The following is a 22827-nucleotide window of genomic DNA, read 5'->3' as shown; positions in this document are numbered from 1 at the left end:
ACAGTCCCTGGATTGGCGTCGGACGAGCTGGCCTTGCTCTCGTCAGGGTGGCAGGAGAAACCGTGGTGCTGTCGACCTCCTGGTCTTGGCCCAAGTCCGCTCACAGCCGCCAGGGAACCAGTTCTGGCGCCAAATTGCGAGCAGGAGAGGGAGGCAGGTCCGCCCGCCATTCGACCCCGTACTCCGAGCCAGCAGAACCCCAGAGCCAACCAAGGTGAGGCACGAGGCTCAGCAAGGCTACAAGACACTATGAAACCAGGGCCGAATCAGCGCAACAACAGGCACGCTCCCAGCACAACAACCTCCACCCCCAAAAAAACGGTCTTTCTGTCCCGATCTTCTTCCTCTTTCTTTTCGACCCCGAACAGAACCTTTTTATCCTCCCGTCCTCGTCACTTCCAATCGAGCCGTTTTATTGGCCCTGCGCCGTCGCCTTCCGCCAATCGTGATCACGGGGCGTAGCCATCCGCAGCACTGTCCTGTGACGTCACGGCCAGCCTCCAGGGACTACTAAAAGGGGTTTACGCAGACACACTTACCCTATCCCGTGTCCCTATCTAATTACGTGACAATTATCATTTCCCCCTTGAAGAAATGGACATTTACTAGACAACTTATCACCACTGAATTGCTACTTATTACATCGAGATCCTGGTACACTCAAACAGCATGGCATACCTAATTAAACATCCTAATTACCCTTTGAATGCATACCCCCCCTCAAACGTAACAGTATTTGCCGTCTTCTCTGAAACTCTGGACATCATTTTGATGAAACTTGACCACAATATTGTTCACCAGTGATGTACCAAAACGTATTGACTACATCAAAATCTGCGCTCATTTGGGGGGGGGGGGTCTATACGTTTTGAATTTTGAACATTTATAAGGTTCCTTTTTGACTGACGTCCTTGACGGTGTAATGGTTTTGGTGATGCTATAATAATCCAGAGAGCATACAGGTGAATCGAATGTTTGTTCTGAATTCGGCTTTCACACAACATATGTATGAGCAAGAAAACTGCAGAGGATAATTATAAATTGGTTTTGGTGCACGTTTATTGGACAGTTATTTTTGTTATATTAATTTTTTTGTGTACAAAGTCGAGGCTCGTGGAGGAGCTAAAAATAGAACGGATTAGGATGTAACAGAACAAATGGAACAGGAGAAAGAGAGGGGGGAAAACACACCAACAGCAGAGTTGATGGACAAAATAGAAGAAGACTTGGAGGAATAATGGATGTGGGGAAGAATAAGGGCTATGGGAGGACATATTGGGTGGACAACATGGATACAGAAGCAAACCCTCAGAAAGGAAAAACTGGAAACTTTGGAAGAGGTGAGCTTGTGGAAGGTGAATGGGGATAGAAAGGATCATGGTTTTGGATGGGGGATGATCTGAGATGGTGGTGAATAATTGTCTTGAACATATGGGGGTAAGAATGTGAAAGTTGCTTCCACAGGTGTAAAAAAAAAAAAAAACAGAAAAAGGAATAAATGAGTGGGGACGAGAAGTGATTCTGGATTTTGGTCGTTTCACCAGATGAGGGTTGATTGTAGACTGCGTGCACCCTGCAGGAACCTGGGTGGTGGTGCGGTGGACAAAGCACGGAAGGAACAGAGGGTGTAAGACTAAAAAGGAGGCCGTAAAAGGCAGAGAGACCACCGAACTGTCTGATATGTGAAAGTGATAGGCCCATGGACTCAAGTTAATCGCAGGAGATTCCAATGATCTTGAAGGCCTTTGTTTTCATGGCATCAAGCTGAACAAGGTGTGAGGCAGGTCGTGATTTGTTTTTCATGCAAATCATTAACATTTTGTGGGGGGTTGCACCAAATTGTTGCTTCTCAATGTTTCATTTATTTATTTTTATTTTGAAGGGTTTTTTTTTTTCTAAGGCTCATTGAAAAGCTGTCACACAAACACATCAACGCACTCGCATGTTCACAGAAACAGCAGCCAACACAAGACTTGATACCAGATTAACATTCCCATGACCTTGGAGAAGTAACTTCCCGGAACACTCAAGATGGTGGTGCTCTCCTCTCACTTGGCAGTGCGGAGCACTTTTATGGAGAAATCTCTCTCCCCCAGGGGATGCTAACACAAGGGGTTTGTCTGTGCTCTATCCTCTCAATGCTGAGTGTCAACCGAGGAATCGGCATGAAACGTTTTTAAGGTTTTTATTAGAATTAGGCTGGGTCGGAATCGAACTGCCGGCCTACCAGGCTGAGTAGATAATCTAACCGCAGTATACCACCGAGTCTGATTAAAGAATGGACGTGTTTTGCAGGAAGGTACGTTGGGCCAACTTATTGTCCTTGCAGCAACTAATAGGCCTCAGGCAGTAGATTCTGCACTCCGTCGTCCAGGCCGCTTTGATCGTGAGATAGAAGTCGGGGTACCTGGACCCACCGGGCGCATGGACATCCTGCAACGATTGCTACGACACGTTTCGACTTCAATAGGCGAGTGCGACCTTCAGCACATCGCTTCTTGCACTCACGGATACGTTGGAGCAGACTTATCAGCACTCTGCCGGGAAGCGGGTACGGTTCTTCAATTGTATTTATGTATTCTTACAATGCTATTTGAAAAATATACTGTTACGAATTTGGAAATCAATCGCACTCATCATTCAGGTTCCTTTAGCTCAGTTATGTCGATAAGTGCATGTTCTATAGATAGCTCACCTTCCATTGTTTAATGAGCAGAAATCGATTAAATGCGCTGTGATTTAATTTAATAGTTAGAGAGCGATCACAACACAAAGGAAGACGGCCCTCCCCCCTCTTCTGCGAAGAGGAAGAAGAGCCCTCCCGTCCCGTGATTCATGACGTCAATAACTCCCTCCCACCCACGGTTGTGCGGGCACGAGGGGATGAGTCACACCGGGAGCGGGGGAGGGGCGGAGGAGGATGAGGAATTGATCCTCTGCTTGGGAGAGAGCTTCTTGCTTCTGCTTGGCTCAGGTTAGGGAAAAGGCTTTTCAGCAGGCCTTCGGGTTCTGCTTGGCTCTGTTCGCTTTTTGGGCTCTGGCTTGGTTCGTCGAAGAGAGTCGGCTGCTTTGGTCATCGAAAGAGAGTTGAGCTGGTTGCTCGGCTCGAGCTTGTCGGTTGTTCATCGAGAGAGGAGTGCCAGTTGCGAGAGTCGCGCGTGTTTTGCGCTCTACTTCGTCGTTCGGCTGGCTCTTCTTGGTTCGCGGAGCTCTTTGTTCTCCGGTAGGTTTCCGGCTTGGTGCGACTCCTTGGCCTCATCTTGGAGGTGGTTCTTCGGGGAAGCGACGCATCGACGGGAAGGATCGGCGCCTCGTCTGACCAGCACGTGTTCAGAAGCGCGAGAGGATTCGCTGGAGCTCTGGAAGGATCTCGGCTCACGGCGATTGGATCCAGCTCTCTCTCGCTGGAGCCCGGGTCCGAACAGCTTGAAGACCACAAGAGGTGGAGAGGTTCAAGATAGGTTCTGGGTTTCAGCTCATCTGTCCCTCCGAGTTGAAGTCCTTATTAAAGGCATCAGCCACCATTTCTTGGGTGTGTGTGTGTGTGCGTACGAGAGTTTGTGGGCCCATCTAACAAGTAGGAAACTTAAGTGCCTGTGTTGTATTTGCTTTACATTTCATAATAGAACTCAGCTGGAGGTTTTTGCTCGTGTCTTTTTCCCCATCCCCCCATTCATTGCATTGCCTGTATGGAAATAAATATCCCCATTGTTAAATGTCACCTGCTCGTTGCGTCCCTTCCTCACATTGACTGTCATGGAGCGTTCGGAATAATTAGCTGGCTGTTTGTAAGCCGATAAAATGTACATCTGGTCCGACGGGACTTGGCGATATATAACCGCTCAGCAATCACATACGGAACGAGCTGCTTAAGTGGCTCGTTTTCGTGCAGGTCCCATTGAGGTATAAACTCCTGGTATTTCTGTCTGCGCGAATAGTTAGGTATATCGACAATTCGGCGATTGACCCTGTAGCGCGTGGACAGAAGAGTTGGCTGGTTTATGATGTGGTTAACAAAACCCGTAGCTGGGTTTCGGCGTTGATCCGGAAGCTACGACTAGATTGCTCGTTCGGTGGGCGCGTGCGGCCACAATCGGGCTAAAGGCGGTCGCCCGCACGCCGGACGGGCGAAAATCCACAACAATACATTAAAATAATCCTTGATTTCAGCTGTTCTTTTGCTTTTCCAACAAGTACTTTTTGTTACTCCCATTGAGCAAAGGTTGTCCCAGCTATTGGTTGGGATAGCTTACTAGTAGTACGCCATCAATAGTAATACAATATACTGAGGTTGGAAAGGGGTCATATGGTTATGACGAATAAAAATAATTACACAAGTCTAATACTCTTACCCCTCCCTTCTGTGTGTGTGCACATGATAAAAATATAGGCCAAAGAGATTCTTTATTTATTACAGCACGTGCACTGTATACAATTGCATTGTATACGTATTTCAAGAAGAAGGAGGAACACAGGGTGACATACAAGAGTGGAGGAAAGTGCACACAGGTGGATTACATCTTAAGTAGGAGATGCAACCTGAAAGAGATTAGTGACTGTAAGGTTGTGGCAGGGGAGAGTGTAGCTCGACAGCATCGATTGGTGGTCTGTAGGATGACTTTAGAGGTGAGGTTGAGGAAGAGAGTGAGGGCTGAACCAAGGACCAGATGGTGGAAGCTGAAGGAGGAAGACTGTTGCGTGAAATTTAGGGAGGAGGTGAGACAGGCGTTGGATGGTGGTAAAGATGGGTGGGATGATTGGGCAACGACAGCAGAAGTTGTGAGGGAGATAGCTAGGAAGGTACTTGGTGTGACATCTGGACAGAGGAAGGGAAGATAAGGAGACTTGGTGGTGGAATGAGGAAGTACAAGAAAGTATAAGGAAGAAGGGGTTGGCTAAAAAGAAGTGGGATAGTCAGAGAGATGAAGAAAGTCGGCAGGAGTACAAGGAGTGGCGTCGAAAAGCAAAAAGAGAGGTGGCTAAGGCCAAGGAAAAGGCATATGACGAGCTGTATGAGAAGTTGGATACAAAAGAAGGGGAAAAGGATTTGTACCGATTGGCAAGACAGAGGGACCGAGCTGGGAAGGATGTGCTGCAGGTTCGGGTGATAAAGGACGCAAATGGGAATGTGCTGACGCAGCGAGGAGAGTGTGTTGAGAAGGTGGATGGAGTACTTTGAGGAGCTGATGAATGAAGAAAATGAGAGAGAGAGAAGGTTGGAAGAGGTGGAGATAGTGAATCTGGAAGTGGGGTGGATCAGTAAGGATGAAGTGAGGACTGCTATGAAGAAGATGAAAAGTGGAAAGGCGGTTGGCCCAGATGGAATACCAGTGGAGGCATGGAAGTGCTTAGGAGAGATGGCAGTGGGGTTGTTAACCAGATTGTTTAATAAAGTCTTGGAAAGTGAGAGGATGCCGGAGGAGTGGAGATTAAGTGTACTGATTCCGATTTTCAAGAATAAGGGTGATGTGCAGAGCTGTGGAAATTACAGAGGGATAAAGTTGTTAAGCCACACCATGAAGTTGTGGGAAAGAGTAGTGGAAGCTCGGTTGAGAGGAGAGGTGACGATCTGTGAGCAGCAATATGGGTTTATGCCAGGAAAGAGCACCACTGATGCGATGTTTGCTTTGAGAATGTTGATGGAGAAGTATAGGGAAGGCCAGAAAGAGTTACATTGTGTGTTTGTGGATTTAGAGAAAGCTTATGATAGGGTGCCAAGAGAGGAGTTGTGGCATTGTATGAGGGAAGTCGGGAGTGGTGGAGAAGTATGTGAGGATCGTGCAGGATATGTATGAGGACAGTGTGACAGCGGTGAGGTGTGCGGTAGGAATGACGGACCGGTTTAAGGTTAAAGTGGGATTGCACCAAGGATCGACTCTGAGCCCTTTCCTGTTTGCAATGGTGATGGACAGGTTGACGGACGAGATCAGACTGAGTTCCATGGACCATGATGTTCGCGGATGACATCATGATCTGTAGGGAGAGTAGGGAGCAGGCTGAATCGAGCCTTGAGAGAGGTGGAGGTACGCACTGGAGAGAAGGGGAATGTTAGTCAGTAGGAGAAAGACGGAGTACATGTGCGTAAATGAGAGGGAGGGTGGTGGTATGGTGCGGTTGCAAGGAGTTGAGGTGGGGAAGGTGGATTGGTTTAAATACTTGGGATCAACTGTCCAAAGTAACGGAGAGTGTGGGAGAGAAGTGAAAAGAGAGTGCAGGCAGGATGGAGTGGGTGGAGAAGAGTTGCAGGAGTGATTTGTGACAGAAGGGTAGCTGCAAGAGTGAAGGGGAAAGTATACAAGACGGTAGTGAGACCAGCTATGTTGTATGGTTTGGAGGCGGTGGCGCTAACAAAAAGACAGGAAGCAGAGCTGGAGGTGGCAGAGTTAAAGATGCTGCGATTCTTGTTGGGAGTGACGAGGATGGATAGGATAAGAAATGAGTGTATTAGAGGGACAGCGCAGGTAGGACGGTTTGGAGACAAAGTGAGAGAGGCGAGATTGCGATGGTTTGGACATGTGCACAGGAGGGAAACGGAGTATATCGGGAGAAGGATGTTGAAGATGGAGCCGCCAGGCAGGAGGAGAAGAGGAAGGCCAAAGAAGAGGTTCATGGATGCGGTGAGGGCGGACATGCGGGTGGTTGGAGTGTCAATGGAAGATGTGGAGGATAGAGCAAAATGGAGACAGTTGGTCCGCTGTGGCGACCCCTAGCGGGAGCAAGCCGAAAGAGGAAGAAGAAGAGAAGAGTGCACTGTATACAATTGCACTGAGTTTGAAATGTCCCCGCCGACGTCTACCACGTCTCCGGTGTCCCCCGTGTCCCCTGTCCCCCCCTCCCCCACGTTCCTCAAGACAGCCAATGACGGCCGTCCAGTAGATGCAGTGCGTAACCTCGCCGGAAATGGCGACAATTGACGGAAGTACCCGAGTATTTCAATGGAAATTTGTGAAACTAATGTGTTATATATGTGAAAACCATTTAATTTATTGCTTGACGGAAAAAAAATGAAGAAACACGCCCCTCATGTACGAACGAACGAAAGACGTCATTTCCGCCCACCATGGCATTTCGCGCCGATCGCCGAATGCTGAAAGCTAAGTTCTTCTTATGCCATCATTCTTTTGCGGTCCCCTGCCACGCTGTATCGAACAATTTCATTCCTTCTGTTATATATAAAGGTGCTTCTCACAATAATAACAAGATTTTTACATTTTAAATATTAAGTACGCTTTTTAATTGTTTTTCAACTGAAAAAGCATAAATTGCATATTTTAACATTCGTGTACTCATTTGCTTCACCACACGCGCTGTATTGAAGGATTTCACTTGTTTTCCTTGTAAGTTCAACCATTATTACCACTGGCACCGGAGGTGAAGGAGGTTATGTTTTCACCCCTTTCTGTCTGTCTGTTTGTGTCCAGGATATCTCATAAAGTTGTGGACGTATCCGCGTGAGATTTTGTGGACAGGTTCGGTGTGTGACAAGGAAGAAATCATTAGATTTTGGTGAAGACCCGGATCCGGATCTGACGACTAGGATTTTTTTTAGTGATTCTTCACCATTGAGAGATAGGGACAAAAACGATATATTGCTGAGTAGTCTGCATTTCCTTTTATTTCAACAAAAACATTCCAGCAGAGTTGAAGTGACATATTTGTGACAAATGGACACTTGCAGCAAAGTGAAATGAAGTGTGAGGTGTTTTGCTTGAGCGATGGTGTCGTTCCTTTGCCTAGGCCTAAATGCCTTGCGTCAAAATCTGAACTCCTCGAAGGAGCAAAAGGATGACGTCGTCATCGCATTGAAGGACTTCCAACAAGCACTCAAGGTTGTTCGACCGAGTGCTATGCGAGAGGTGGCACTCGATGTTCCTCCGGTAGGCATTCATGCGTAACTTTAAATAAATAAATAAAAATTTAACCACTTGTTTGACAACCTTGGGAGATTGAATTATTTCTGCATTTTTTTTTTTAAGTGTAGGAATGGCACTCTACTAAGGACACACATTCTTGTCTCCGTTATGGTGCATTCAGGTGGCCTGGTCAGATGTCGGAGGACTAGAAGAGGTGAAGCTGAAGCTTCAGCAGACTGTCCAGTGGCCCAGATGCTACCCAGAAGCTTTCAAACGCATGGGCATTCGTCCTCCTCGAGGAGTTCTACTATACGGTCCCCCAGGCTGTTCCAAGACTCTAATGGCAAGGGCACTCGCTACCGAGAGTGGTCTCAATTTCATCTCAATCAAGGTATGGAGTGGACGTCATTTCTGGATTGCTTTCACGGCACAGGCTGATTAAACTTGCTGGGTGCACTCGCTGGGTTTATCGGCATGCAAGAGTTGGAAAACACACATCACTGAGTTCCTGGTTCAAGAATAACACAAATGGCAAATATCTATCAGAGAGGCTGATTGGTCTGGCTGTGGTTGTTGAGTTTTTTGCTCTTATGAAAATGTGTAAAAGGTATGGTACATTGTTCAAGCATCACGCACGAAAGTGAAAATATGCTCGGCTTGGTCAGTTTAGCTGTTAATGGGCTGTTCGTGCAGCCAGTCAACTGAGTTTATTGATTGCAGTGGAAAAGGAACAAAGGCTATCTACATATCGAATTGCCATCACAACAATTCCTCTGTCCAACAGGCTGGTGAGCTTCTGAGCAAATGGGTGGGCGAGTCGGAGCGGGCTGTACGAGAAGTAAGCAGTTGCTACCACTTCTCAAAAAATGTTACCAAATGTGTTGTATCAGCTTATCTCAGCAGTCATTGTCTACCCGAATGGGATCTGTGCTTTTGGTAGCTGTCGCGTAACAGGAAGCAAGCCAACATTGAATCTTGCACCTGTTCCGCAACCTTGAGATCTAGACAGTCATTTGAGGTCTCAACATTTGGTTATATATTTTTTTTAGATTTCTCACAATTCTCCAGTCTGGTTTGGGCATGTGAGGGCGCTTTGTGTAATCTGTGCATGTTTTGTGGCTAGGTGTTCAGGAAGGCCCGTGCGGTGTCTCCTTCCATACTCTTCTTTGACGAGCTGGACGCACTGGCTGGAGAGCGGGCAAGGTGAGTTTCTCATTCCAATAAAAGATGAAAATTATTAATTTGGTGGTTTTTTTATTTTTTTGGTTTTTTTTTTGGAGGTCATTTCATTTGAATGATCAGTTTGCTTTTCAATGCTACTTTTGCATTGCATTAATTAATTGTCTGCTCCAACCACCCCTCCACCTCTCCCAATCCTTATCAGTTGGTTGATATATCCAACATTTTTCCTTCTTTATTTGCGATTAATGTTTATTCTTCGATGCGGTAAATTATCACATTTATTCAAAACCCCACCGTGAGATTGTGAGCGTGTGGAAAAGTGTGGGTTACGGTAAGCCACTGGTATTCAGTTTGAGAAGGACGTGAATATTTTGGCCCCAATGAAGATTGGTCATGGGAAGTGGAGCGATTTGCATCTGAAACCAAATGCAATGACTTTGCTTTGGTAATAATACTAATTTTAATCTTGTTTCGTGCATATAACAATTGATTAAATGTCTCAATTTACTTACATAAAACCAACGGGAAGGGCACTCGGTAGAGCGCATGCCTCCGCCGCGTAATGCCTGATCCACGAGAACATATCGGGGCCCAATACGTTTTTGAAATATCATGCTGCATATCGTTTTTGACCCAATCGATGGTGAAGAATCACTTTTAAAAATAAATAATTCTCCTCTCCGGATCCGGATCCGGATCCGGATTCGGATCTTCACCAAAATCGAATCAATTCGTCCTTGTCACACACCCAACCTGTCCACCAAGTTTCGTCAGAATCTGTCCACACCTTTTTGAGATATCGTGCTCACAAGCAGACAGATGAGTGAAAACATAACCTCCTTCCAACCTTCGGCGGTGGAGGTAAAAAAAAAAAAAAAGACAATTTGCAGGAATACAAAAGCTCAAATATCTAATCTCATAAAGAAGAAAATTAAAAAGCCAGATAACGTGTATGTTCAGAAGCATGCAAGAGAGTGCGGCAACTGAAATTGTTGTACCGTAATGTCATGACGATCGATAAAGAGGACCATCAGGTACCGAGTCAATTGCCAAGTATCAACGCTCAGCTGGCTCGCCATGTTGGGCCCACAGTGATCTCTCACCTCGAACTCCTCTCTCTTTTTTTTTCTCGAAATTGCCACCGCCACGTACTTTTGAAGGTTTTAAAATGGGTGGCAACAAAAGATGAGGTTCTTCACCGCCTGAGGAACTGCTCACCACGTCCACCACTCTTAGTACCGCCGATCGCTTTGTCTAAACATGGAGGGACGCATGAGTGACGTTGTTCAGAGGGTGAAGTTTTAAGTTATCATGTAGCAGCCTCGGCGTTTATGGCGTGTAAAAATTGTACTGTGTATGACCACATTTAGAAATCAGCATCATTATGGTTACCTATTGTGATGTGATATTGATAAACCAAGGGGTACAATTGCCAAAATAAATTAATATTTCAATGTTGTCATCATCTTTCTTCTCAGTGATGGTGGATCTAGTGGAGTGGCAGACCGCGTATTGGCGCAACTCCTGACTGAGATGGATGGGATCGAACCTCTCCGAGATGTCACCGTTTTGGCGGCAACAAACCGCCCTGACCTCATTGACAAGGTAAATAGCCATGTGATTTGAACTGACATTGTCACATCTGAAGCTCCATTAGCACGGTACCTCTGCGCCAAGATCCTTTGTCCCAGGAAACGGCCGAACGCTTTCTAACTGACTGCGTTCAGTTACTAATGAATCTTTACTGTTCCCCAAGGTCACCCAAATGAGCTGAAATTGATGGATCGAACACGTTTCTTACCTTTTCAAAAGTATATTTACAATGAATATGGAAGAAAAGGTGGACGGGATGAGCAATTTGGAACGGTACAAGTGAATGAACAGACACAAAGAGGGAGATGGGGACACTTATCTACAGGGAAATAAGAAATACTGTAAATAAAACCTAACCCACATTGAGCGCTACAGATCACACGAGTACAAATATTGAAATTGTAGGTGAGAACTTTCCTTTGGTACGATGTGTGGGGGTGGAAGGTGATGATTCAGCCTGTTAATGGGAACCAACGACGAGTAAAGCCAAATACAAGACAACAGCCACGAAGAGCGCCAGCAACGATCAGCACCTTGGGATGTGCACCCTGTACCCTCTCGCCGCTTCTCTGCACAAGGCCCCCTGGTCTGCCCCTCCATCCTCTCTCAAGGTGCTCCTTTCTCACCCTGCATCCTCTCTGCACTCCTGGAGCTCCAGTGTGCACTCTCTCTCTCGGCTGTCCTTCGTCCTTCTGGGAGGAGTCCTCCTCCGAGCCATCCTGTCCAAGGGGCACCCCTAATAAAAAATAAAAGTATTTCCCTGCCTCTGGACTCCACAGCACATTATGCCACCATGACTTGTGCACATAGATCATGACGGCCTTTTTGAAGTGTGTGACACATGTGCCTTTTCGTGATGGGAGGTCCTCACCTGGCCCCGCCAACAATCGAGGTGGTTACTCATACAATTTTACCACGACTATTCTGTGTATCATTTACATACGCTGCCTCCTTCGCCTCGCATTTTACAAGATGACTTACTCTGACAGGTCCCTGATACATGGTAACGTAACCTACTCAAAACACACAGACCAGGTTACACTTTCCACAGTCTAGCTATGGATCCCCCACCCCCACCCCTCTCCTACCTTCACCCCCCTTTCCACGTGACTAATATCGCGACAGAGGAGTCCGTTAAAACAGACCATCTGAGTGGGATGGTCAAATCCCTCCACAAATGCCGAAACTATCTTTAAATTTACTGCATTCCTACTATTATTTACCAAAACCCCAAGGATTGCTCCAATCCAAGCCGAAATTGGCAGCGATTCGTGCACATGAGGCTAAAGGCAGGAAAACCCTTTTTATCATTAAAATGTTTACTCACAAAAAGAAAATGGGGGGATGAGGGAGACAGGACGCTATCAATAAATGCAGAAACAGATCAAGCGGTTGTCACACACACAGACAGGATGATCTGACACGCAGTCTTGTGCACAAGATAAACGAAAGCGAAGTCGATAGTGCGCCATTGCAAATCCCCATGCTTCCCACCTAAAGCAAAGTTGAAAGGTTTCAAAAGTTCCACTAGGAATGACCCAATATCAAATTCTGAGTTAAAAAAAAAACACATTTCCCCATTTTGACCCCTGTGATCCCAAGTCCCCATCCCCTGGGGCATGAACCAGTGACAGTGGCGTAGTTAGGGTTGTGGCGCCTGGGACCAAAGGTCAATACTAGTGTCCCACAGGCACTGGGATAGTCAGAAATTTATATTGGGGGCCATATGAAAGAGCTCCAAGCTTCCCCCCCCCCCCCCGCGGGCTCAGCAGCAGAGCCCCGGAAGCTGTTCAAAATGAAATTTAGAATATCTTAACTTAACTGGAAGGGATTTCAGAAGAGGAGGATTTGTTTGAAGGATACTCTGTGCAGAGCGTTGGTGATGCTGAAGCAGTCTCCTTGGCTATTGGGCACAATCCTGGACGGGTCACCACTCCGACACAGTATACCAGCATGCTGGCGCTCATTTTGCCGACCTCGGAAGGATGACAGGCCGAGTTAACCCCACCTGGTATTAATTCAACAGCTGAGTGGGATTTGAACTCAGGACCCGAAGATCCAAAGCCCACCACCCTAACCATTAAGCCAACACCAGGCATTTCAGAAGACTTCAAACCTAAAAATTAAAGATTGTTAACCAAAATAAAAGGCTCACAAAACAATATGTAAACTCTTGTAATTTCTTGACAGGAACGAACGAGGAACTTCAGGCCTGACTGATCGCTTTTATGGCTAATCTTCTTCACCAAACGTCACTTCCGGTTCATCATTGGGATTCAGGCAATTGAACAGGACCATCTATCTGTCTTCATATCCACCGACACACCACCAAATCGCACTCGTTTACCTGCCTGGTAGATTTCAAACCCAGGCTAGAGAGCTTCGAGGCGAGTCTGCGTACCTCCTAGTCCTTCCTGCCAACCCAACACACTCGGTGAGGCTTCTCACCATGTTTACCCTTCTGTCCAGATCCTTCAAGCACCAGTGCTTTCTTAACTCCCCCCCCCCCACACACGCGGGCCGAGCTGAAGGAAACTCTCCCCGTGAAAGAGAGAAAAAAATTGAGAGCACCGATTTTGATTATCCTCTGATATCCACACACATTATAAAAAGGGTGAAGTTGCAGGAAAGTGGGGATTCCAATCTAAGATTCCGAAAGTAAAAGAAAGGTGGGCAAGGAAGTTAAAGAACTAACCTGACACGCGATGCTGGCCATCACTAATTGGGCTGGTGTGGCACGAGACATCTGGATCTGATCAATATGTAATGATGAAACAACCATCCATCAATTATAACCCCTCTATCCCTTCAGCCTACGGACAATCTCCGTGTTACAAAGTGAACACACAACCTCATCTGTTTGAAGATTCACAAGACAGTTAGACAAGACGAGAGATTTACACAGTTGGCAGCTCCACATTTACCAATACGGATTTGTTTACTGTGCGGAGGTGATTGGTAATTACGAAAAATGTTAAACCGGATAGAAAGAGTTTGTAAACATCGACATGACCACCAACGTGAACCACAGAATTTAGAATGTAAATCGTAGTTCGGAAAGTTGTGTCTCGTGCTCTCACGAGTCCATTGTACTGTAATTTATATACAACCATGAGGGAATGAAAGCATTTTTCGGGGAAGGATGGGGTGTTATTTGGCATCCCCATCCAATTTTGTGCTCGGGGCAGTAGTCCCCCCTCTGACCCCCATTGCTCTGCCTATGACCGGGGAATCAAATCCAAAAACGCATTGCACATATCATGTATCTCCCAATATTGATTGCATACACAAAGTTTCATTTTGAAATGTGCTCGTAATTCCATTTTTCGCTATTTAACCTTTTGACCCTGCTCTTGCACCTTCTTGCCATGTGGTGATCGCAACTTCCAAGTTTGGTGAATTTCTGCCCAACTATTTAGGAGGAGATAGAGTAACGGACAGAGCCGATTACAATATGTCCCCCCCCCCGTTTTTTTCAAAAATCATGGGCAGAATAAGGCCTAACCCCAACTACTGGCGAGAACCATCGGGCCAAGCGAGGACTTGTGACAGGCATGAGTTGGTGTCTGGGTCCACGATGGTGGCTTGAGCAGGCTCACTTCATGCAGGATGGCAGGTAGTGATGAGGGGCGCTGAGGAGCGATGACTGTGAATGCAGCACACGCGTCTCTCCAAAAGCCTCTTCCCTTTTGGGCGCCGAAACAGAGAGAGAAAAGGAAATGTTTGGTCCTCCGAAGCCAAACTTCAACTAACGTCAGTTGTTTTCCACAGAGACCCTGCCCTTCTGCATGGCGGCCCATAATTGGCCGCCACTTCTAGTTGGCAGTGCTGCATTCTCCAGCATACTGTCCCTCTGCAAGGCTCCGCAACCGACTATACCGCCAAGGCTTGTGGTACGCCAAACAGTTTGTGATGGTGTCCATAATAAGGGTGAAGCACTTTGCGCCTTTTATGCCCGCGTCCTTACCTGGCCTCACCTATTACAGGAGGTTTTACACAACACAACCTTCCCCTATTCTGTTCTATAAAGGACGGTCACTACCCCCTCAGTGCAGGTTTTACAATGTGACAAATATCTAACACAATAGTAAATCCAAGTTAAAGTCTTTACATGATCTATCTATGGATCCTTCTTCCCCCTCCCATGTAACACAATTGAAGCATAGTGGTGTCAACCGGTCTATGGTCTTCAATGCTTCATGCTCCTTCAACCTACTTTGTGAATCAAAAAAACTTGCCATGTTTGAATTCTGTACAGGATGTTTAGATTTTTCACCACCTCGCTGAACGGTTTAGCGGTGGAGTGAGTCATTAATCCTCCTTGTACTGTCTTCATTGTTGTGGGTTTAATTCCTATCGCTGCTCATGGTGGAAATTTCTACACCTTGCGACAGAGTGACGATGTTCTCCAGGAATAGTTCTTAGTTCACGGAAATGTTCATGACTTGTCATCGTGAGCACCTCAATACCTTATCGAGAGTGTGGGCCTTCACCACCACAACCAGTGCCTCATAGGTTGAGACAGAGATCTGGGACAGAACTACTTATTCATCGGCTGTGCCTGGTTGCTGGTTTCAACAATTTGCTGGGGATGTAATTGTGCCACTGATGCCGTTCCTCCCGTAGATCGGGGCAAGAGTTCAGAATTTCCTTGGGGTACGAGCATACGGTGGCAAACCTTTCTAAAATGTACTGTGGGATCTGTATATACCACCAGGGAATGCTAACAGACAGGAAACTCAGCTTTCCATCTCCTCCAAAATACAGCGGACTGACAGATTCAGTGTCGTGCTTACGAAGCACCAGGATGACAGTTTATCGTGAGGTCAGGAATCAAACACAGACGGGACAGCTCAAAGGTGGGTGTGCTATGCTGTCCGTTCCAGACAGAGCTCTTTCTTCTCTTGACATTAAATGGCTGCTTACAAGTGTCTATTGACTCCGTTTATCCAGCGACCACAGGGCATCGATTTCCTCGTGAATGTGCTTCACGCACAGAAACCTGGCCATGCAAGGCAGGGGCCACGTGATCAAGAGACCTGTTCATTGTTAATGGGAGCGGCCAGTGGGGATGGGGAAATCGTGTCGTGTGTGCACGTGTTTTACCTATTTGGCTGTCTGTGAGCAGGATATCTCAAAAAGGTATGGACGGATTCGGACAAAACTTGGTGGACAGGGTGTGACATGTGAGTGACATGTGGAACTGATTAGATTTTGGTGTTCCTTGTTTGTAAAAAAAAATTTTTTGTAATACTGGGAATTGATATTCCCAGTATGACAAAAAAAATATTCCCTTGTGTTTTCTTTCAACCTGCTTGTTTTACCGATCTCTCCCCTATCTTATCTTATCGTTTAGCTGCCCCTTTTAATCCCTCCAACCAATTACCCCACACTATCACTAAGAGGGAAGATGTTACCTCCACCACCGAAGGTGGATGAAGGTTGTGTTTTCACGCCTGTCCGTCTGTCTGTTTGTCTGTGAACGGGATATCTCAAAAGGCTGTGGACAGATTCGGACAAAATTTGGTGTCGAGGTTGGGTGTGTGACAAGGACGAAATGATTTGATTTTGGTGAAGATCCGTTTCCAGCTTCAATAATATATTTTTTTTTTTTAAGTCATTCTTCACCTTTGGGAGATGGGGTCAAAAACTATGTATAACATGATATTTCAAACAGTTGTGGACGAGTCATGACAACTTGGTGGATGAGTTGGTTCGGTGACAAGAACAAGCCAATGAGATTTTGGTTCCGGTCCGGAATTCAGATCCAGCCCATCAATGGATTCAAAGTGTAAATTGTTCAGCCTGGTCGAGGTATGGGCTCTACTGAGTGCCGTTCCAGTTTGTTTGTGTGTTTTACAGTGGTGCTGCAGTAAACATGTACTCCAAGTCCTGCTTCTTCTGCCTCTCATTTGTGAGGATGGGCTGTTTGCTAGTAAAGCAGAAAGGAGATGCCATCTTATTTTCAGACAAAGGCAGTATAAACGTATTTACTTGTGGTCATTGACGATGCTTATTCACACCTGTAAATTGTGGGTCAGATTTTGTCGCACAGGTGTTCCATCCATCCATCCATCCATCCATTGGGACCATTGTTGGTCAACAACTGCGTTGTTGCTGCCGAAGCAGTCTCCTTGGCTATTGGGCACAATCCTAGATGGGTCGCCACTCTGACACAAGATACCAGCAAGCTGGCACTCATTTTGCCGACTTTGGAAGGATGACAGGCAGAGTTAACCCCACCTGGTATTAATTCAACAGGAAAGTGGTATTTTAACTCAGGATCCTTAGACCGCAAGCCCACCACCCTAACCATTAAGCCAACACCAGGCATGTACAGGTGTTATGAGGGTGAAAATCCTTTGTCGGAAGAAATGTAGCATGAGGTGATTCATAGCATATGACTTCGAATCATCTCACAACGTTCTCTTTTTTCCAGAATTGAAATTGCATTAACTCGTATTCACAATCCCCCTGACCACCCCTCCCCCAACCCTACCCCTGTCCATTCTTCAGGCGTTGCTACGTCCCGGTCGAATTGACCGAATCCTGTATGTTCCGCTTCCGGGACTTTGCGCGAGGCTGGAAATCCTACGTGTGCACTGCAGGAGCATTCCCACGAGCCAGGACGTCTCTCTCGACCACCTGGCGGAAATTACCGATGGATATTCGGGTGCAGAGGTAGCGCTTCAAAGATTGCATTTCATGTGTTTGTTTAAAATGACAGGCCGACATGTTCCCTGCTTTCTGCTCAGATTTGATGTTCTCGTTTGTGGTTGGATTGTGCATTTGACCATTTGCTCTTCAAGTAAAGCGTGAATCTGGGCCTCCTGTAACCCATTTGGCAGAAGTGTGACACATCCTAAGTTTGGCCATTGCAAAGCTTGCTTTGGCAACGGATTTAATTATTATTATTATTATTATTATTATAATCATCATCATCATCATCGTAATCATCATCCTGGACTCCCTTTTTATGGAGCATGGGTGCTTCCGAAGCAATTTCTTGGCAAGTGTGACAATCCTGGATTGGTCGCCACTCAGACACAGGAAGTTAAAGCAGGAATTTGGAATTTGTTCAGGGTGTTGGCGATAGCTTGCCCGACTCCTTGCGAAGGACACCGTGAGATCTTTAACATACACCAACTAATGCTGGTAGAAGAGACGCCCAGTTTATCGTCCTTCCGAGGGACGGCACGCACATTGATGCCTCGCCGTTTCATATCTCAAAACGATAAACGGTTTTTTGAAGGTCCAGTACCTTTTTCGCTTCGTCCATGAAGCAAAATGAACGTTGCACTTTTTCCTTTTCTTTTCCTGCAGCTTGCGTCATTGTGTCGTGAGGCAGCTCTTCTCGCTCTGACCGAAGATATCGAAGCTACAAATGTCACGATGCACCATTTTGAACAAGCCCTGCTGCTTGTGAGGCCTTGTGTGTCGACCGAATTATTGGACTTGTACGAGAAATATCAGAAAGACTGTGGTATGCTTGCAGCGTAGCAAATCGAGACTTCAAACTGTCGGCCAATCGTTTGTGCCGTTGTCCATCCTCTCCATTTTCCTCTGATGAAGAAAGTTTGTATTGTTTGTCACATGTTGTGTGAAATTATTTTATTTTTCCTTTTTTTGAGGATTGGTGATCAGGAGAGGCCTATCTCAGTATTACGTAATGCATGATGTGGGAGGAGGGGGAGGGTTGGGTGGAGGGGTAGGTGCAGGTGGCCCATTGGGACGGAGCATTGCGGATGGAGGGGTTGTCTCACAAAGCGTTGTATAACTATTGTTGGGGGGGGGGGGTATTTGGACCAGTATTGCAGAGTATTCTGTGTGGTTGGGGAGGGGGGAGGGGTGCCTAAAGTTGACGATATATGGATGGACCCAAGGGATGCAGTAATGTTGTGGTTGTTCCTCTATAAATACCAAATTGTGCTTTTTGGATTCTTTAATAAAAATGTTATTTCTCCAACTTTGGAAGTATTTTTTTTTTCTTCTTTAAAATGTTACTCTTCAAAAATAAACTTTTAAACCCTGAGAGTGTAGCTGTCTCCTCCCTCTGATTTGATGACCTTCAGATACAACTAAAATTATGGTCCCACTGTTCAGAGTGGTTCTCGGATTGAAGACTCGAAACCTTGATGGATGGTTCCGAGTTCAAAATCCATCTGGTTATTACATCAAGAACTCAATAAACTGAAATAATTATCTCTCGATCTCGAACTCTCCATCTCTCTGTACGTCTCCCTCTCTCTCTCTCCTCTCTCCTCTCCCCTCTCTCCTGTGACCTTTTAAATGTGATGGAGCTATGAACGTGTGTGCCATACCAGCACTTGCTGCCTAAACAGAGTGACTGCTGGGTAGGCACCAACCTGCTGGTCAGTATATTTACAGTAAGTGCTGATGTGGCACATGGGCTTATCATTCCATAACAATAGAGGCGAATAGTGGGATAAAATCCCACATGAGACAGTTTTCCAGCAGAACTCTTAGGGGCGGGGTTAGTGGATGACCCCAGTGATCCCCAAAGTAAAATTGTTTATTGAATCTCGCCTTGTGGGGAAGGATGTTTGTGGTTTTGTATGGCTATGGCTATATGATATTTGACCTTACGGCCAAGATACAGGGTTTTTTGTTGTTTGTGTACAAAGTCGAGGCTCATATGAAAGCTAACACATAGAACGTGCAACAAGAGGAATGGGAGAGGGAAAGAAATAACAGTGTGGAATAGAGACATGAGATCTGTGGAAGGGAGAGGGATGGGGTAGGGTACATCAGGTAAACAATATGAACACTCCAGGGATTTTCAGAAAGGAAAGCGGAATTTGAAGGATGTGGCTTTGGGGTGGATTAACGGGGGTAGTAAAGATAGTGGTTTTGGTTGGGGGATGATAAGAGGTGGAGGTGAACAGCTGTTTTGAAGACCTGGAGGGAAGAGTGGGATTGAATCGAGTGAGGGAGTTTATTCCAAAGGCAGGAAAAAATCTTTTCTGGGAAAGCCACATTTCAAACATCGCCTTCAAAGCCAGTCGCCGACTGGGAACCCTCCATCGTGCAAAGTCCTTTCTCGGCCCACCTGAGTTCCTGACTACTTACAAAGCTTTCGTCCGCAGCCTGATGGAGTACTGCTCTCCCCTCTGGGCTGGTGCTCCTGCCTCCCACCTTTCTCAGCTTCACGCTGTAGAAACCAAGGCATTTCGGATCATTGGCATCTCCCGCAATGAGGCTGAGTCTTTGGGCCTCTCACTCAATCACCACAGGTTGGTCGGCGAAAGAGTGAAGGTGAGCAATGATTCGTGATTTTGGTTTGTTTTACCAGAAAGGGGTTGCTGGCGGACCATGAGCGCCCTGCGCAAATATGTGGGGGACACATCTCAGACAGAGATAAGTCTCATATCTCAGACAGGGAGGGCGAGGCTGGAGAGGAGACGGTAGAAGACAGAAAGACCACCGACCAACCTGCAGTGAGAGAGTGAGATGCCCAAAGACTCAGCTTCATCATGGGACATACCAATGATCCTAAATGCCTTGGTTTCCACAGCGTGAAGCCGAGAAAGGTGAGAGGCAGGAGCACCAGCCCAGAGGGGAGAGCAGTGCTCCATCAGGCTGTGGACGAAAGCTTTGTAAGTGGTCAGGAGCTCAGGTTGGCCGAGGAAGGACTTTGCTCGACGGAGGATTCCCAGTCGGCGACTGGCTTTGGAGGCGAGGTTGGTAATGTGACTTTCCCAGGAAAGATCATGGCAGATAGTGAGACTCAGAGTATTAGTTTAAGCTTTGTTCATCCGTTTACTTTCGTCTTGTGACCAAAGTTCACGTGCTTGCTTTATCACTTTTGATTGTTCTACCTTTTTTTTCTTATTAAAAAGGCCTCTTCTTTAATTTGCAGCACAAGGCTGTTGGGTAGCATCATTGGCTGAGGGTATGGCTGTGCCTCTGATGCAATGCCCTTTTGTAGGTTAGAGCAGGAATTTGTAATTTGTTCATGGTGCCGACGATAACTTGCCTCCTTTTCGTGAAGGACACCGTGGGATCTAACGTCCACCAACTAATGTGTGCATTCAAGATGGCCAGTTTAACGTCCGTCCGAGGGACAGCACCCATTGATGGCTCGCGCTGCCTCACCAGACAGACAGAAATAACAAAATCGAATATTTACATGAAACTTTACCAAGTTGTGGGGGTAGTCTCAACTGAGAAGTCTATTGATTTTGACGTCAAAGGTCATCTTGAGGTCAAATTTCTAAAATCGTCATTTTTCATCCGATTGACTTGAAAATTGAACAAGATTTGCATGTTGCGTCACTGGATTGGGAAAACCAACAATTTTTTGAGGTCAATCAATCAACTCAAGGTGAAACTTCTAAAGTCATCAATTTTTCTCTGAAAAAAATCATCAATTTTCATCTGATTGACTTGAAAGTTAAACAGCAGTTGCAGAGTGCATCGCCGAGTTGGGAAACTAACAATTTTTGAGATCAAAAGGTCAACTCAAGGAGGTGAAACTTCTAAAATCATCAATTTCAATCTGAAAAAATAATAATCAATCGCCATCGGATTGACCTGATTGTCAATTTAAATCTGAATGAAATGGACAATGTGATGTATCCATGGTAACCATTGTAGAGGGGTGGATTTTGCGAGTATAGTGTTCTGCACGATGTCTTTTTCTTGTTTGTTTGTGTCTGACTCTGTTAGCAGGGTATCTCAAAGAGGTTATGGGCGGATTCGGACGAAACTTGGCGGACAGGTCGGGTGTGTGACAAGGGCGAATCGATTCGATATTTGTGGAAGGTCCGAATCCGGATGTGCACATGAGAATTATTTAATTTTTAAAGTGATTCTTCACCATTGAAAGAGAGAGGGTCAAAAACGATGTCGTACTGTGTAGCATGATATGTCAAACATGTATTGGGGCCCGATATGTTCTCGTGGATCAGGTATTACGTGGTGGAGGTACGTGCCCGACCGAGTGGTATTCTAGTTTGTTTATATTTTTTGTTTTTAAATGATATTGTTGATCTGTTCGATTTTGGGTTTCAATGCTGAGAACGGGGGGAAGGCAAGGAAGGTCACATCAAAGAACAGCCACCCTTTTTTTGGAGGAGGTGTCAAGTCGCCGGCGGTTGTCGTACCTGCTTGTAAGCATTTGGAGACATTAATCGATGTTTCAAAAGTTGTTGTTGACAACAATATTTATCACGACGATTATCCACCTTCGTCGGACAAAGTAGCGGGCTCTCCCCGTTCCACCACCCCACAAATAAAAAAACAAGCCGGTAGGCGACATGGGTGGTCGCTGTATAATTGCATACGTCATACAGTTTTTGACGGATCGGGCTGAAAATTTTTGACAAAGAGGTTGATTATTGTGCGGATAAAAGCACAGAAGACGATTTTTGATTTTCGAAAAAAAAAAAAAAAATCCGGATTTTTTTCAAAAATTTCAAAGTCCCGTTGCTAGGCAACGGTGGCGTCCATAGCAACGGTGCTCAAAAGCATACAACTCGATCCTGGTCTGAACCAACCAGTCAAGTTTCATCAAAATCGGTTGACTCCTCTGGCCTCCAGAGCTGTCCATTACAAACAAACAGACAGACGGAAAACTTGAGAATAACGGTAGTCCAGCGACCACCCAACGTATTCAAACTAACCGAGTCGTTGAGTAAGTGACGAACAAACGAACAAACGAACATTTATTTATTTTGAAAAACAAACGAGCAGGTCACGTGACGTTCGGACGTTCATTGACGGCGGTCACGATGTCCCGTCTCGTACCTGCGGTCTTGGTGTCCGTCGTGATGCTGACGTGCCTCCCGCAGGCTTGTTGCGTGGAACATCCAGAAAATGAGCAACAATTGAAAATGTCAGTGAATTTTATCTTGAAATACGAATGGGACCGTTTACATATTACATACGCAGAATGGATATCACGTCGGTTTTTTTTGTTTTTAATTCTATTTTTACCCCCTCCCCCTCCCCCTCCCCCCCATTTATACCTTGGACATGAACATAGCACAACTTGAACTCTCATCCGTTGCCACGACACTCACCCCGTTCTCGACTACACTCCCAACCTCTGCTCTGCTCATTTGAAATGTGCTTCTCTTGGCACCCCTCCGAAATTTTTGTGCGGACATAACAAATGGTCCAACACCTGAAACAAATACCGTTGCGATAATTCCCAACTTTCAGAGGTTTAAACTTT

The 22827-nt window shown here is 45.9% G+C and overlaps 1 protein-coding gene across 1 annotated transcript in view; it reads left to right on the top strand.

The window, feature by feature from the left end:
• AFG2A (AAA ATPase AFG2A) overlaps positions 1-18391 on the top strand; it is a 60166-nt gene extending 41775 nt beyond the window's left edge. The window contains exons 3-10 of the mRNA XM_085863010.1: positions 2296-2551; positions 7738-7877; positions 8035-8244; positions 8638-8691; positions 8977-9056; positions 10514-10640; positions 17145-17309; positions 17952-18391. Coding sequence (XP_085719136.1) covers positions 2296-2551; positions 7738-7877; positions 8035-8244; positions 8638-8691; positions 8977-9056; positions 10514-10640; positions 17145-17309; positions 17952-18128 — 1209 coding nt within the window. The 3' untranslated portion in view covers positions 18129-18391. The remainder of the gene's footprint in view (positions 1-2295; positions 2552-7737; positions 7878-8034; positions 8245-8637; positions 8692-8976; positions 9057-10513; positions 10641-17144; positions 17310-17951) is intronic.
• Positions 18392-22827: the final 4436 nt, after the last annotated feature.

Source organism: Eptatretus burgeri, chromosome 17 (assembly GCF_056783735.1).
Source record: "Eptatretus burgeri isolate ZD-2024b chromosome 17, Ebu_testis_v1, whole genome shotgun sequence".
Taxonomy (NCBI): domain Eukaryota; kingdom Metazoa; phylum Chordata; class Myxini; order Myxiniformes; family Myxinidae; genus Eptatretus; species Eptatretus burgeri.
The sequence above is the reverse complement of the archived record's forward strand: the minus strand, read 5'-3'. Positions and strand labels throughout refer to the sequence as shown.